At 47.3% G+C, this 13,836-nt stretch overlaps 2 protein-coding genes across 2 annotated transcripts; one reads left to right on the forward strand and one right to left on the reverse strand.

The window, feature by feature from the left end:
* Window positions 1-4,619: 4,619 nt before the first annotated feature.
* Window positions 4,620-9,815, reverse strand: POLR3K (RNA polymerase III subunit K). The gene is made up of 3 exons (XM_075994892.1): window positions 9,628-9,815; window positions 7,099-7,186; window positions 4,620-4,921 (listed from the first exon to the last, which is right to left on the reverse strand). Exons 1-3 carry the CDS (start codon window positions 9,736-9,738, stop codon window positions 4,794-4,796), a joined length of 327 nt encoding a protein of 108 aa, XP_075851007.1. The 5' UTR covers window positions 9,739-9,815; the 3' UTR covers window positions 4,620-4,793.
* Window positions 9,816-9,929: 114 nt separating this feature from the next.
* Window positions 9,930-13,680, forward strand: SNRNP25 (small nuclear ribonucleoprotein U11/U12 subunit 25). Its single transcript, XM_012737764.2, has 5 exons — window positions 9,930-10,216; window positions 11,801-11,891; window positions 12,121-12,226; window positions 12,800-12,874; window positions 13,314-13,680. Exons 1-5 carry the CDS (start codon window positions 10,031-10,033, stop codon window positions 13,369-13,371), a joined length of 516 nt encoding a protein of 171 aa, XP_012593218.1. The 5' UTR covers window positions 9,930-10,030; the 3' UTR covers window positions 13,372-13,680.
* Window positions 13,681-13,836: the final 156 nt, after the last annotated feature.

Consider the following 13,836-nt stretch of genomic DNA (forward strand, 5'->3'; position numbering starts at 1 on the left):
AATAAAAAATAAAATAAATAAATAAATACTGACAGATACTGCCAAGTGGCCCAACAAAGATTTTGCACAAATTCTACTCTCACCAACAGTAAACATTATCAGTCTCTAATCTTTGCCAATAGGACAGGCAAAGATATTTCAGTTTTGTTTCAATTTGCACTTCCTTGATTATTAGTCAAGATAAGCATATTTTCATATATTTATTGGCTGTATTCTTTAGTGTCCCAAATAAGGTCATATTTCAGTGTGTGTGTTTGTATATGTATGTGTGTGTTTATATGTCTACGTGTTTGTAAGTGCACACATGTGTTCCTGTGTGTGTAGTGTGCATCATAAACTCTTTTTTTTTTTTTGAGATAGAGTCTCGCTTTGTTGCCCAGGCTAGAGTGAGTGCTGTGGCGTCAGCCTAGCTCACAGCAACCTCACACTCCTGGGCTCAAGCGATCCTCCTGCCTCAGCTTCCCGAGTAGCTGGGACTACAGGCATGCGCCACCATGCCCGGCTGATTTTTTCTATGTATATTAGTTGGCCAATTAATTTCTTTGCATTTATAGTAGAGACAGGGTCTCGCTCTTGCTCAGGCTGGTTTCAAACTCCTGACCTTGAGCGATCCGCCCACCTCGGCCTCCCAGAGTGCTAGGATTACAGGCATGAGCCACCACGCCGGCTGCAAAACCTCTTTTGTAAGGTCTGGGTAAGACTACAGCTCTCTGGAGTCTAAGAACACCAGGACCCATGAAGAGATGGAATCAAAGGCTCACACCCATGAAACACCTTAGCAATGACTAGGGACATGTTACATTTCTTTCAAATATTTAAATTTTAATCAGCTGTGCACCCATCTTACCTACTACAAGCATATACTTTTATACTCACTGGAGCCATCCCTTCTTTAGTATCCCTCCAAGGAGAGCTTCCTTCTTTCTGTTAAGGTCCCTTCCACCTTGCTGGAGCTAGATTTTACTAACTTAAGACCAGCAGACCACACTACCCACACCCTAACCTCAAAAGTGGAGACCACAAGGTATGTATAAGGAGGAAGGAAATCCTGGAAAGAAAAAAGCTAGAGAGGACAGCCCCAAGTTATGCATCTAACTCTACCCCAACCCCTGGATGACCCCTGAACTACACATGTGCAGGCCAACTCCAAGTAGCCCAGCCAAGGTTAAGCAATATGAACACAAGTTTCAGCTGCTTTCCACTTCAGAACACAGTTTGCAGGCTGCTAAAACAAACAAAAATAAAACAAAAAAACTAACATTCTCTAGAGAAACAACAGAATCCATAGTCTCCATAATGTGTACCACTCACAATTTCCAAGATACATACAAAATTAGTAGACACGAAGAAACAACTCTATGGCCAGGCGCAGTGGCTCATGCCTGTGATCCTAGCACTCTGGGAGGCCAAGGCAGGTGGATCATTTGAGCTCAGGAGTTCAAGACCAGCCTGAGCAAGAGCGAGACCCCATCTCTACTAAAAATAAAAAGAAATTAGATGGACAACTAAAAATATATAGAAAAATTAGCCAGGAATGGTGGCACATGCCTGTTGTCCCAGCTACTCGGGAGGCTGAGGCAGGAGGATCGCTGGAGCCCAGGAGTTTGAGGTTGCTGTGAGATAGGGTGACGCCACGGCACTCTAGCCTGGGCAACAGAGCGAGACTCTGTCTCCAAAAAAAAGATACAACTCTGTGACCCATACTTAAGAGGAAAGACAATCAATGGAGACTGACTCTCCTAGAACCAAGTTGTTGGAAACAACAAAGGTTTCAAACCTTACTCAAACACATCAAGGAAGATAGGCTCCCAATGAACAGACAGGAAATCTCAGAGGAGAAACAGAAACCATAAAAAAGAACCTAAATGAAAATGAATAAGTGAAAAACACATCTTAAATAAAAGGAATAAATCGGCCGGGCGCAGTGGCTCACACCTGTAATCCTAGCTCTCTGGGAGGCCAAGGCGGGCGGATTGCTCGAGGTCAGGAGTTCGAAACCAGCCTGAGCAAGAGTGAGACCCCGTCTCTACTATAAATAGAAAGAAATTAATTGGCCAACTAATATATATAGAAAAAATTAGCTGGGCATGGTGGTGCATGCCTGTAGTCCCAGCTACTTGGGAGGCTGAGGCAGAAGGATTGCTTGAGCCAGGAGTTTGAGGTTGCTGTGAGCTAGGCTGGCACCACGGCACTCACTCTAGCCTGGGCAACAAAGTGAGACTCTGTCTCAAAAAAAAAAAAAAAAAAAAAAAAAAGGAATAAATCATAATAGTGCATAACACCAGAATCCCTCCAAGAAGGCAACTGAGATTTGACTGGGTTGACAAGAAATTTCATCCTAAAGCACACACAGTGAAGAATGTCCGTGAGAGTTGGCACAGGGCCCTTCCTGGGGAAAAGGAGGGGGAGAGACGGAGCCCTGGATAAGCATCGGGGTTACAGCCCCAAATGTATAACAGTCATGCCTCTCCAGCTTGACTTTATACTAGTTTAACATCAGTAACAGTCAAAAATTCTGCTCCTGAAGTTCCATCCCTTTCAGTTATTGATCTCCTGACGTTGCTGCAGCTGGAACGGAGAGCACCTAAAGCGTGGGGCGAGGTGCCCACCTGTGTGACTGTACCTGCAACATCAGAAGCAGCAATCAGAACAGAGATCCCCAAGTTTTTGGAAGACAGAGCCCTCAGTGCTCACCCTGACTTCCACCAGATGCCAGTAAGCTGTGCCAGGAACACATGCATGGCTGTCTGCACCAGGACTGGGGGCTGCACAGCTGCTACAAGCTGAAGTTCACTGATATTAAACTCAGCTTACCAAAGTTTACCATCCAAGGCTTCCCCTGGAGGTTGCAAGCTTTGGAGAAGCCTTGAGAATTCCAGAACAGTTACATCAGATTCTGCCAGTGCAATTGTCTAAGTGGAAAGATAGTTTCCTGGTACTTCCTCCCTCACCATCTTCCCAGAATCCTATGTCCAAAAAGTTGTTTTTGTTTTTTGTTTTAGAAATGGGGCCTCACTCTGTGTGACAGAGCAGTGGCACAATCATAGCTCACAGCAACCTCAAACTCCTGGGCTCAAGTGATCCCCCCCGCCTCATCCTCCCATATAGCTGGGACTACAGGCAGGCCATCATACCCGACTTTCTGTGTTGATAAAGTTTTACTGAAACACCACGCTCATTTACATATTGTATACAGCTGCTCTGCACTATAGCTGTGACAGCTCTTTGCACTGCTACTTGGCTCACTGCAAGTCAGTGTTGTGGTTATAACCCAGTCTATTTCAAGGACCACTGTATTGTCATGTTGTAACATGCTGTTTTGCTTTTTACCAGTGCAATCCGGATGTCATGTTCTTAAGGCATAGTGAAGTGTGCAGTGTTATCAAATTGGATGGCAAAAGATTGTTTATTTTGCAATGACACTATAGCTGATTGACTTACCAAACTAAGCAATCATCACTAGAACTATTCTCAATATACAACAGAATTTCTTAACAAAAATTAAAAATGAAAATGAGGCTGCAGGCCGGGCGCGGTGGCTCACGCCTGTAATCCTAGCTCTTGGGAGGCCGAGGCGGGCGGATTGCTCAAGGTCAGGAGTTCAAAACCAGCCTGAGCAAGAGCGAGACCCTGTCTCTACTATAAATAGAAAGAAATTAATTGGCCAACTGATATATATATAAAAAAAAAAAAAAAATTAGCCGGGCATGGTGGCGCATGCCTGTAGTCCCAGCTACTCGGGAGGCTGAGGCAGCAGGATTGCTTGAGCCCAGGAGTTTGAGGTTGCTGTGAGCTAGGCTGACGCCACGGCACTCACTCTAGCCTGGACAACAAAGCGAGACTCTGTCTCAAAAAAAAAAAAAAAAAAAAAAAAAAAAAAAAAAGAAAATGAGGCTGCAATCAAATTAAGTATCCAAGTGGCTCACTTGTTAGCCAAGAAAAAAGAAAGCCATTTACTGATGGCGACTGAATAAATCATGTTAGCTGGGTGTGGTGGCTCATGCCACACACACTTCAGCAGATGTGGTGTGTCCCGAGAAGACAGGTTGGCTTAAGACTGTCAGCCTTTGGATGAAAACAGTTGTCCTGAGGGTTAAGCAGCTTGGAAGCAACATCAACACTCAGTTAAAAACCAAAGCAAATGCTTCGAAGTAGATTTCCTTGGCTCTCAGTGAACTGATCGATGTTACTGCTCAGTTGTTGGTTATCTGAGGAGTCAGAGCCTCAATGCCGAGTTTAGAGGCACTAAAGAATTAGTCTCTTGGCCGAGCCTGGTGGCTCACGCCTGTAATCCCAACACTCAGGGAGGCCCAGGTAGAAACCACCCTGAGCAAAAGTGAGACCCCCGTCTCTACTTAAAAATAGAAAAAATTAGCTGGGCATGGTGGTACATGCCTGTAGTCCCAGCTATTCAGGAGGTTGAGGCAGGAGGATCGCTTGAGCCCAGGAGTTTGAGGTTGCTGTGAGCTAGACTCTGTCTAAAAAAAAAAGTGTTGGTTGGTGGTAAGGGAATGTCAACTGCCCAATAAGTGTAAATAATTAACAAATAGGACCTTCAACAGAGAATACTTAGTGATAGGTCTCCTCCCCACACATAAAAACTCCCTGGACATTAATAACTTCATCCACTCTGATAAGCAAATGGGCTACTTTTCTTGACACGCCGGCCCAACACCCCCAAAACAGTTAGTTTTCTGCCATACCAGCAGAAACACACAATTCATAATCCCAGCTGAGAATCCACCCTGGGGGACAAGGTAAACAGACGCTCAGGCAGCGGGGCCACCCTGGCCCTAGTCCCTCCAGCGGTGTCCACACTGAGCATTGCAGCACTTGTAGAAGGTGGTCATTGGCTCGTCTGCAGAGCGGGTCTGAAGCTGCATGAAGTAAGCACGAGGATGTTCGCATTTGGGACATGGCTCTGGCAATGAGAAAACCAACAAGTGATCCACATTATGCAAAAGTGATGCTCAGGACAAAGACACCTGTTAAGAGTAGGTATTACTTTATACTTTTAAAGATGGTAAAAACCCTACTGCTCATCTGCTCTCCTTGCCAAGGGTAAATCTAAACACGGTGACATCATTCCCACTGTGCTCTCACACTGAGGATACCAGGGAGAACTGTGACATTGACAATACTCTTCCCCTTCCCTTGGTCCTACGTTTTTCTCAAATCTGGTTGAAGACTGATTGGAAACATACTATGGAATGTGACTGAATTATTCTGTTGTGTGCTGCTGTGACAAAATGCCTGAGACTGGATAATGGGTAGAGAGTGAAACAGTTTTGAAGTAACATGCTAGGAAATACCTGTATTACCACGAACGGAGCATTAGGGGTGATTCTGATGTATGCTCAAAAGAAGAGAAGAGCTATGAGGAAAGTCTGATTCTTTTTAGAGATTACTGAAGTGACTCTGAACAGAATGTTGGTAGAACTATATGGACAGCGAAGACTATTCTGATGAGGTCTCACATGAAAATAAGGAATATCTTGTTGGAAATTGGGGAAAAGATCATCCCTATTACAGACTGGCAAAGAACTTGGCTGAATTATGTCTCTGTCGTAGGACTTTGTGGAAGGCAGAACTTCCACAAAGTTCTAAAGCAATGAACTAAGATATCTGGCAGAAGAAATCTTTAAGCAGCAAGGAGTTCAGGATGCTGTATGGCTTCTAATAACTGTTTATAGTTAAATTGGAGAAAAACAATTTAAAGCCAGAATTTATAATTAAAAGGAAAATAGAATGTAAAGATCCAAAAAATTGTCAGCCTGGCTACATAAAGAATAAAAAAGTGTGTTTAGGAGAGAAAACCACAGATGTGGTCAAATAGTTATCTGGTATAATTAGTATGGACAGAAGGAAGGCAAAGGCTACTCATCAAGACAATGGAAGAATGACACCTCCACCAAGGCATTTTAGAGGTCTAGAGGTAGGAGTGGGGGTGGCTTCCATGCTAATCACAGGCTGAGAGTGCAGGGCCTTGGGGGCAGTTTGGCTTCAAGGGAAGGGTCTGGGGCACCCATGAGACCTTGGGGCTGCCCAGGGCTGCCTCAGGTCTCTGCTCCCTGCACTCCAGCACACTTCTCAGTCAGACCCTCCTCACCACACATGCTGGCAAGTTGATCCTGGACTGCCCAGCATCCAGAATTGTAAGAAATAAATTTATTTTCTTTATTAATTACCCAGCCTGTGGTATTCTGTTAGAGCAGCACAAATAAAGACAGTGACTTATACCTGCTGTGTGTGTTGCATACTGTGTAGACTCCCTTAATAAATGTCTCACCTTCTCCTGGACACACACCCTCTCATCTTCCCAGCAGTAGACTGTGTCCAGGGATCCATTTGGGTGATAGCTCCTAAGGCTGTTCTTATCAACATCTTACCACACATCCCATATCTTTTCAAAGTGCCCCAAAGCATACATTTACATTCAAAGTGACTTCACTTTGAGAAACGGCTCCTGCTCTTGATAGAAATACCTTCAAATACTCTCAAACTCTATTTCTAACATTAGATACATCATTAATCTTCTGATGACAAATTCTGCCAATGTAACTCTTTAACATAGGAGATTTGTATGTTGTTCTACGGGGGGAAAAAGATAGTACTAATCATGAGTTAGCTCTTCCCCCGCTAGGACCCTCCTCTTTCCTTCTATGCTCAAATCTATCAGACATGAATCAAGTCTTGAAATAAACATTTCTTTTACCCAAACTGCAGTTTAATTCTCCCTGGCATTATCTTCTAAAAGTCTACATAAGAACAAAAAGAACATATTTTTTTCCTTAGATTCTGAGTTTTATTACTCCAGTCATCAGAACTACCATCTGTTAAGTGCCTCTTACTGACCAAGCACTTTATGCTCTCACAACTTGGGAATATGAATCTGAGGCCTGTATGACTCCAAGGCTTATACCAAAATTGTTTATGTAACAAATTATTAAATATCAACAAATACAGATAATAATTATTAAAGACGAAAACATTTTCTATGTTTAGAAGCTACATTGCACAAGCACATCATAGATTCTGCCATGGAGTGGCCTGGTCAACAACAGCACAATTATCCCCAGCTCAGTAATCCCCTCTCACCTGCAGTAGAATCAACATTTTCCCAGGCAGCTGCTCCCCCAAGCACATCATCCACTTCTTTCAGCTTTGGATACTTCCGATTTGTTACCTAACAAACAAAAACAAGCCTTCAGACTACAAGTAAGTGAATGAACCTGGGACATAAACCCCCAACTGCCATCAAGTGTCTCTCAGACTTCCTCCCTGCAACAAAGAATGGAGGGGCACCAAATAAAAACAAAGCTTTTGATCATACAGAGCAGCAAGCTCCACTGGAATTTAGAGGATCCATGACTGGGATGTCTCCTAAGCAGAAGAGAGAGATTCAGCTGTCACAGATCTCTGCAAAGACTAGAGAGTTATGCCAGTTTTGGGAGGCTGAGGTAAGAGGATCACATGAGGCCAAGAGTTTGAGACCAGCCTGAGCAACAAAGCAAGACTCTTTCTCTACTAAATAAAAAAAGGTAGCAAGGCATGGTGGTGGTTCCTGTAGTCTTAGCCACTCGAGAGGCTGATGCAGGAGGATTGCCTGAGCCCAAGAGTTCAAGATTGCAGTGAGCTATGACAGTACCACTGCACTCTAGCCTGGCTGACAGAGTGAGGCCCTGTCGCCAAAAAAAAAAAAAAAAAAAAAAAAAGGCTAGAGAAAGCACCAGACCAGGGAGAGAAAAAAAAACATCTTAGGTGTGACTCTCTTCTTCTCCCATACCTCTAAGAAATTTGATTACCCAAGATAAAAGAAACAAATACAACTAAAGCCAACCAATACCATTTAGCTAAGTATCCCAGCCACTCCCTCCGGCAGACAGCTTTCAAACCAGGTCTCACTTAGTGTCCTTCCCTAGTTTCATCATCTGTCACTGAAATTTCAGGGTTACATAAGAGTTCACTCTTCCCATAGTTTCAGACTCTAAACTCCCACAACACAGCCATAGGTCTAGTAAATAGTACCCAAACATTAAGAATGAGGTAGGCCGGGTGCAATGGCTCAGGCCTGTAATCCTGGCACTCTGGGAGGCCCAGGTGGGTGGATTGCTCAAGGTCACGAGTTCAAAACCAGCCTGAGCAAGAGCAAGACCCCATCTCTACTAAAAATAGAAACAAATTAATTGGCCAACTAAAAATATATATAAAAAATTAACCGGGCATGGTGGCACATTCCTGTAGTCCCAGCTACTCGGGAGGCTGAGGCAGGAGGATGGCTTGAGCCCAGGAATTTGAGGTTGCTGTGAGGTAGGCTTACGTCACTGCACTCTAGCATGGACAACAGAGACTCTTGTCTCAAAAAAAAAATGAGGTAGCACCAATGTGCCCTAACTTCTAAGAAGTAAAGGTATTCTAAAAAGCAAAGATCCATTATCAAGGGAAAATAACAAGTTACAGCACATTGTGCATCATTTGCTTACTGAACACCCATATTCTATATGAATGAAACCTATATTCTAGGTTTCATTCTAGGCATTCAGGCTAGAGCATAGGAGGCAACAAAACTGAAAAATCCCTGCCTCTGGAGAGCTTATGTCCTGGTATTAATAATACAAAGCAGTAAGTAAATTATGTAATGAGGTAATGAGTCCAATGAAAAATTTTAAACAGGGAAGGAGGACATATTGGAGGGAGGGGCTACAATTTAAAATGCAATGATCATGGTGGCTCACAACTGTAATACTAGCACTCTGGGAGGCCAAGGTGGGAGGATTGCTTGAGGTCAGGAGTTTGAAACCAACCTGAGCAAGAGTGAGACCCCATCTCTACTAAAAATAGAAAGAAATTAGCTTGGCATCTAAAAACATATAGAAAAAACTAGCCAGGCATGGTGGCCCAGCTATTTGGGAGGCTGAGGCAGGAAGATTGCCTGAGCCCAGGAGTTTGAGGTTGCTGTGAGCTAGGCTGACGCCACGGCACTCATAGCCTGGGCAACAAAGCGACACTCTGTCTCAAAAAATAAATAAATACATACATACGATGATCATTTAAGTAAAGACAAGATCAACAAGTAAGGCGGCTATCTAGGCGAAGAGTGAACCGGACAAAATAACGTGCAAAAACCCTGTTAATGCCATGTGCACGACGGGAGATCTTTCAAGCGGCCGGTGTTAATGGGGCAAGGGAGCAAGAGGAGGAACATTAGGACTTGAAATCAGAGAAACAAGCTGGGAGGGGGTCGGTGCCACAACCTGGAAGGCCCTGGCAGAACCTGGGACGGCCTTTATCTACCAGGCTTTCGCAGAATCACTCTGGCCACTGTCTGAACACGGTGAAGGGAGCCAGCGTGGGACAGGAAGCCAGAAGAGGGGGTGACTGCAACAGCCCAGGCGAGGAGCCTGCGGCTCGGCCAGGGAGACGGCACCGGCGGGTGAGAAACGGCGGGATCCCGGGTGTATCCGGGGGCAGCAGCCACAGGATCTGCGGCCGACAGGAGGGGGCGTGAGAGAAGGAGCGGACAGAGGCGGACGCCGGGGCCGGTGAGGATGTCGCTGTCGTCGGAATAAGCCGTAAGCCGGCGAGAGGCGCCCGCAGGCCCGCGCCGGCGCCCGGGCCCGGGCCCACCTTGCGAGTGACGTTGTGCACGTAGGGGCAAGTGTTGCAGGCGAAGCGGTGGCAGCGCTGCCCCTCCTCCACGATCAGCCCATTCCCGCAGCACGGGCAGAAGAGCAGCATCGTCTCGGACTCCGCCCCGCAGGCTCCCACTCCCGGCAGCTCCCGCGGCAGGTTGGCGCCTACGCGCCGCCGGGCTCCAACTCACATTGGTCCTGGCAGCCGCCCTTTCCCTGAGCCCACCAATAGGCACGCCGATTTCGCGCTCCCAGTAGACTTTGCGGCAGGCCATTTCGCACTTCTCATTGGTGGTCGCAGACGCCCGGCCCCGGGCGCTCCAAGGGCAGGTCTGCCTGGCTGGGGCGGGCCGTAGCTCCCGCGCGTGTGCGATCCGCCTCCCCAGCGCGGGCTGGTGATGCCCGCGGAGCCCGGCCAGGGACTGGCGACCCTGGAGGAAGCGGAGGCTGCGGGTCGGCTCGAGGCGCCGCAGGACGATGAGGACGAAGAGGAGGCGCTGCCGCACTCTGAGGCGGTGGACGTGTTCCAGGAAGGTCTCGCCATGGTGGTGCAGGACCCGCTACTCTGCGATCTGCCGATCCAAGTGCGCGGGCTGGAAGGGTCGGCCCGGGGCTGCTGCGGGCGGGGGTCGGGCCAGGACCCCGGGCTGCGGCCCGAAGGCCGAGGAAGGCGCCTCCGGGGGTAAACGAGGGTCTTAACCTGGGCCGGGCGGGCCTAGGGTGAAGCCTGCGAGGCATTTGCCTGGGGCGCGGAATTTAAAGGGGCACCAAAAAACTTACTAGTAAGGATAAATGACTTTTTTTTTTTTTTGAGACAGTCTCACTTTGTTGCCCAGGCTAGAGTGAGTGCCGTGGCGTCAGCCTAGCTCATAGCAACCTCAAACTCCTGGCTCAAGTGATCCTCCTGCCTCAGCCTCCCAAGTAGCTGGGACTACAGGCATGCACCACCATGCCCGGCTAATTTTTTGTATATATATTTTTTAGTTGGTCAATTTCTTTCTATTTTTATTAGAGACGGGGTCTTGCTCAGGCTGGTTTCGAAATCCTGACCTCGAGCAATCCGCCCTCCTCGGCCTCCCAGAGTGCTAGGATTACAGGCGTGAGCCACCGCGCCCGGCTGATAAATGACATTTTATTTATTTATTTATTATTTATTTTTTGATAAATGACATTTTAATGTAATATTTTTCAAAAGTCAAAGTTGACTTTAAAACAGTCTAAGCAACATTGGAAAGGCAAGCAAAATATTAAATTTTAAATGAAGACAAGATGAGTGTTACTGCTTTTTCCATTTTCCTCAAGCATCAATATGCTTTGGTGTAATACTGCCTTTATTAAATTTATTTATGTTTAGCCCATCATGTGGATGGTTAAAATTAACTTGTATTTCTTCACTGTTGTATTAAAGTTATTATTACCATTACTGTTTTTTGGCACCTTGGTAAATTTTGCACACCCACCTTACCCTAGTGCTGGGACCCTGGCCTAGATCCTGGTGGTCAAGGACCCTCTGGTGAACTGACAGTCAAGCCCAGTGTTTCCCTACCCAGATCACGGGGCTGATCCTCCTGTGAGTTCATTCTCCCTGCCTGTTCCTTTGCACTGCTTTCCCCAGAGACTCTGTCCACTTTGGATATTAAATAAAAATGTGGGTGAGGCCGGGTGCGGTGGCTCACGCCTGTAATCCTAGCTCTTAGGAGGCCGAGGCGGGCGGATTGCTCAAGGTCAGGAGTTCAAAACCAGCCTGAGCAAGAGCGAGACCCTGTCTCTACTATAAATGCAAAGAAATTAATTGGCCAACTAATATACATAGAAAAAATTAGCCAGGCATGGTGGCGCATGCCTGTAGTCCCAGCTACTCGGGAGGCTGAGGCAGAAGGATCGCTCGAGCCCAGGAGTTTGAGGTTGCTGTGAGCTAGGCTGACGCCACGGCACTCACTCTAGCCTGGACAACAAACCGAGACTCTGTCTCAAAAAAAAAAAAAAATGTGGGTGGAACATGAGATTGGGGTGCTGGAGAAACACTAACATATAGGCAAGAGCCCCTTCCCTTCCTTGCCCTTCATAAAATGGAGCATCACTTCTTGGCAACTGTCAGCTTGTTTTCTTTGTTGTTTGAGGTAGTTAAGAAAGCCAGGCTTCCTATTTCCACCCTTGGTCTTTTCTAGGTTACTTTGGAAGAGGTCAATTCCCAAATAGCACTAGAATATGGCCAAGCAATGACAGTCCGAGTGTGCAAGATGGATGGAGAAGTGATGCGTAAGTGCCGCCCACCTCCCTTCAGGCCTGTGTCCGAGCTTTCACAGGGGCAAGATGTTAGGCTAGTGAGCACAAACTCACAGGCCATGCCCAGGGGCATTGGGACAACCACAAACCTGCTCTGCCCAACACATCAAGCTCAGCAGAGGTTCTGGGTTAATCTCTTATCGTCGGAGGCTGTGGCTGTGGGTTCCCACTATGGATCTCACCTTTGTGTTCGTGGTTGCAGCTGTGGTTGTAGTGCAGAATGCCACGGTCCTGGACTTGAAGAAGGCCATCCAGAGATACGTGCAGCTTAAGCAGGAGCGTGAAGGGGGCATTCAGCACATCAGCTGGTAAGTGGAGCAACAGCTCCCAGCTCCACCTGAGCACATCACCACTGAAGGGACAAGCTCCCTGTTACAAGAGTTCAGACAGGGCAGGGGCTTCTGTGCCTGGGACTGCTGCCTCAGCTGTTCTTTCTAGACATATTGGCTCTTTCATGTACATTACCCCACCCAAGCTGCTTGATATCTTCACTTGGGGATGCCTTAGAACATTTCCAGTGTGTCTGGAAGGGGCCTCTGTAGTTATAGATGGTGCATCTGTCAGGGCTCCTGTCCCTCCTCACCTACGTGCTGCCAGCCCTTGCTCTCCTGGATGAAGTGTCCTGTCAGCTGAGTCTTGGCACTGTCGCCTATTTTATTAGCAAAGTGTGTTTGGACCCGCTGCCCCATACAGCCCTTTGAGAACAGTGCCTCCTTACAGCTCCCTCAGGCCTGATGTGTATATTGTGTGGGAGAAAAGCCCAGATGGGGAAGACAGATGCCCCAGGGCCAATAAGGCTGATGCCTCAAGTCCCTGTCATGCACAGCCACTTGCCTCGCCCTGTTTAGGGCTTATAGTTTACCTGAGTCCCCTTCTTGCAGGTCCTATGTGTGGAGGACATACCATCTGACCTCTGCAGGAGAGAAGCTCACAGAGGACAGGAAGAAGCTCCGAGAGTAAGTATAGACCATATCTTGAGCTGTAGGGGGACATCTGATCTATTGCCCTCTAGTCCCCAGTGCTCTGCCAGAGTGGGGCATCCCCCTCCCAGGAGGTGATGCCCTCCTGCAAGGAGCTTCGTTGGGGCTCTCCCCACAAGAAGAATGGCAGGCAGAGGTGCAGCTTGAGGGGACCTGCCATTTCTCACCAGCAGCAGCAGCTCAGGGCTGCACAGTGCCAGCAGGAAAGAAGTGAGAGTGGGCATGGAGGTGAAAGGCTGCCCTGCTGGTACAGTATGGGTCTGCAGGAGGATGGCCACTACCACCTCCTGGCCGTCCTGGATGCCACACTCATCCCCACCTGTTGTTTCTTGGTCCCTCACAAGCCTCTGGTGGGGAGTCACAAATGTATACTTCTGTAGGTCAAACAATTTACACCCTCCCTTCTCTTTCACAGTTATGGTATCCGGAATCGGGATGAGGTTTCCTTCATCAAAAAGCTGAGACAAAAGTAAACCTCCAGATAAGAACAACTCTATTCACTGGTGGTCGAGCTTTTTCCCAGAAGGATGGTGCCCTCAAGTCATTGTTCCTCTTTCACAGAAAGGATGTTGAGGTGGCCTCAGCCCAGCTGTGTCCACCTGGAGCTATCAGCACAAACCCTACAGTCCTCAGGACAGGATTGGGTGAACCAGTGCTCCTTTCTTTCCTGTGTACTTGGCCTGAGCCTACCTCTCCCTGGGCCCAAATACCCTGATCATGTGGTCAGTCCTACAGGGCTATGGGCCTGGCCCTGTGTACAGAATAAACCTGTTTGGTTCTGAGTTTGAAAAGTCGAAAAACAACAGTACCCTGGGTAGGAGGGACTGGGGCTGCCCCATCACAGAGGGGAGGTAAGAGGAGGTAACTATTGCAGGTGAGTCCTAAAGCCCAAGAGGTAACACTTGAGACTAGTGGTGATCTCACTCCCCAAATCACAT

The sequence above is a fragment of the Microcebus murinus genome, chromosome 19 (assembly GCF_040939455.1).
Source record: "Microcebus murinus isolate Inina chromosome 19, M.murinus_Inina_mat1.0, whole genome shotgun sequence".
NCBI classification, from domain to species: Eukaryota; Metazoa; Chordata; class Mammalia; order Primates; family Cheirogaleidae; genus Microcebus; species Microcebus murinus.

Bases quoted from the DNA above. Each gene is read 5' to 3' on its own strand.
- POLR3K (XM_075994892.1), bottom strand. From the start codon at position 9,738: ATGCTGCTCTTCTGCCCGTGCTGCGGGAATGGGCTGATCGTGGAGGAG. The intron at 7,187-9,627 runs GTGGGCCCGGGC...TTTGTTTGTTAG, and splicing joins TGCACAACGTCACTCGCAAG to GTAACAAATCGGAAGTATCC. The intron at 4,922-7,098 runs GTGAGAGGGGAT...TCTCATTGCCAG, and splicing joins AAATGTTGATTCTACTGCAG to AGCCATGTCCCAAATGCGAA.
- SNRNP25 (XM_012737764.2), top strand. From the start codon at position 10,031: ATGCCCGCGGAGCCCGGCCAGGGACTGGCGACCCTGGAGGAAGCGGAG. The intron at 11,892-12,120 runs GTAAGTGCCGCC...TCGTGGTTGCAG, and splicing joins GATGGATGGAGAAGTGATGC to CTGTGGTTGTAGTGCAGAAT. The intron at 12,875-13,313 runs GTAAGTATAGAC...TCTCTTTCACAG, and splicing joins GACAGGAAGAAGCTCCGAGA to TTATGGTATCCGGAATCGGG.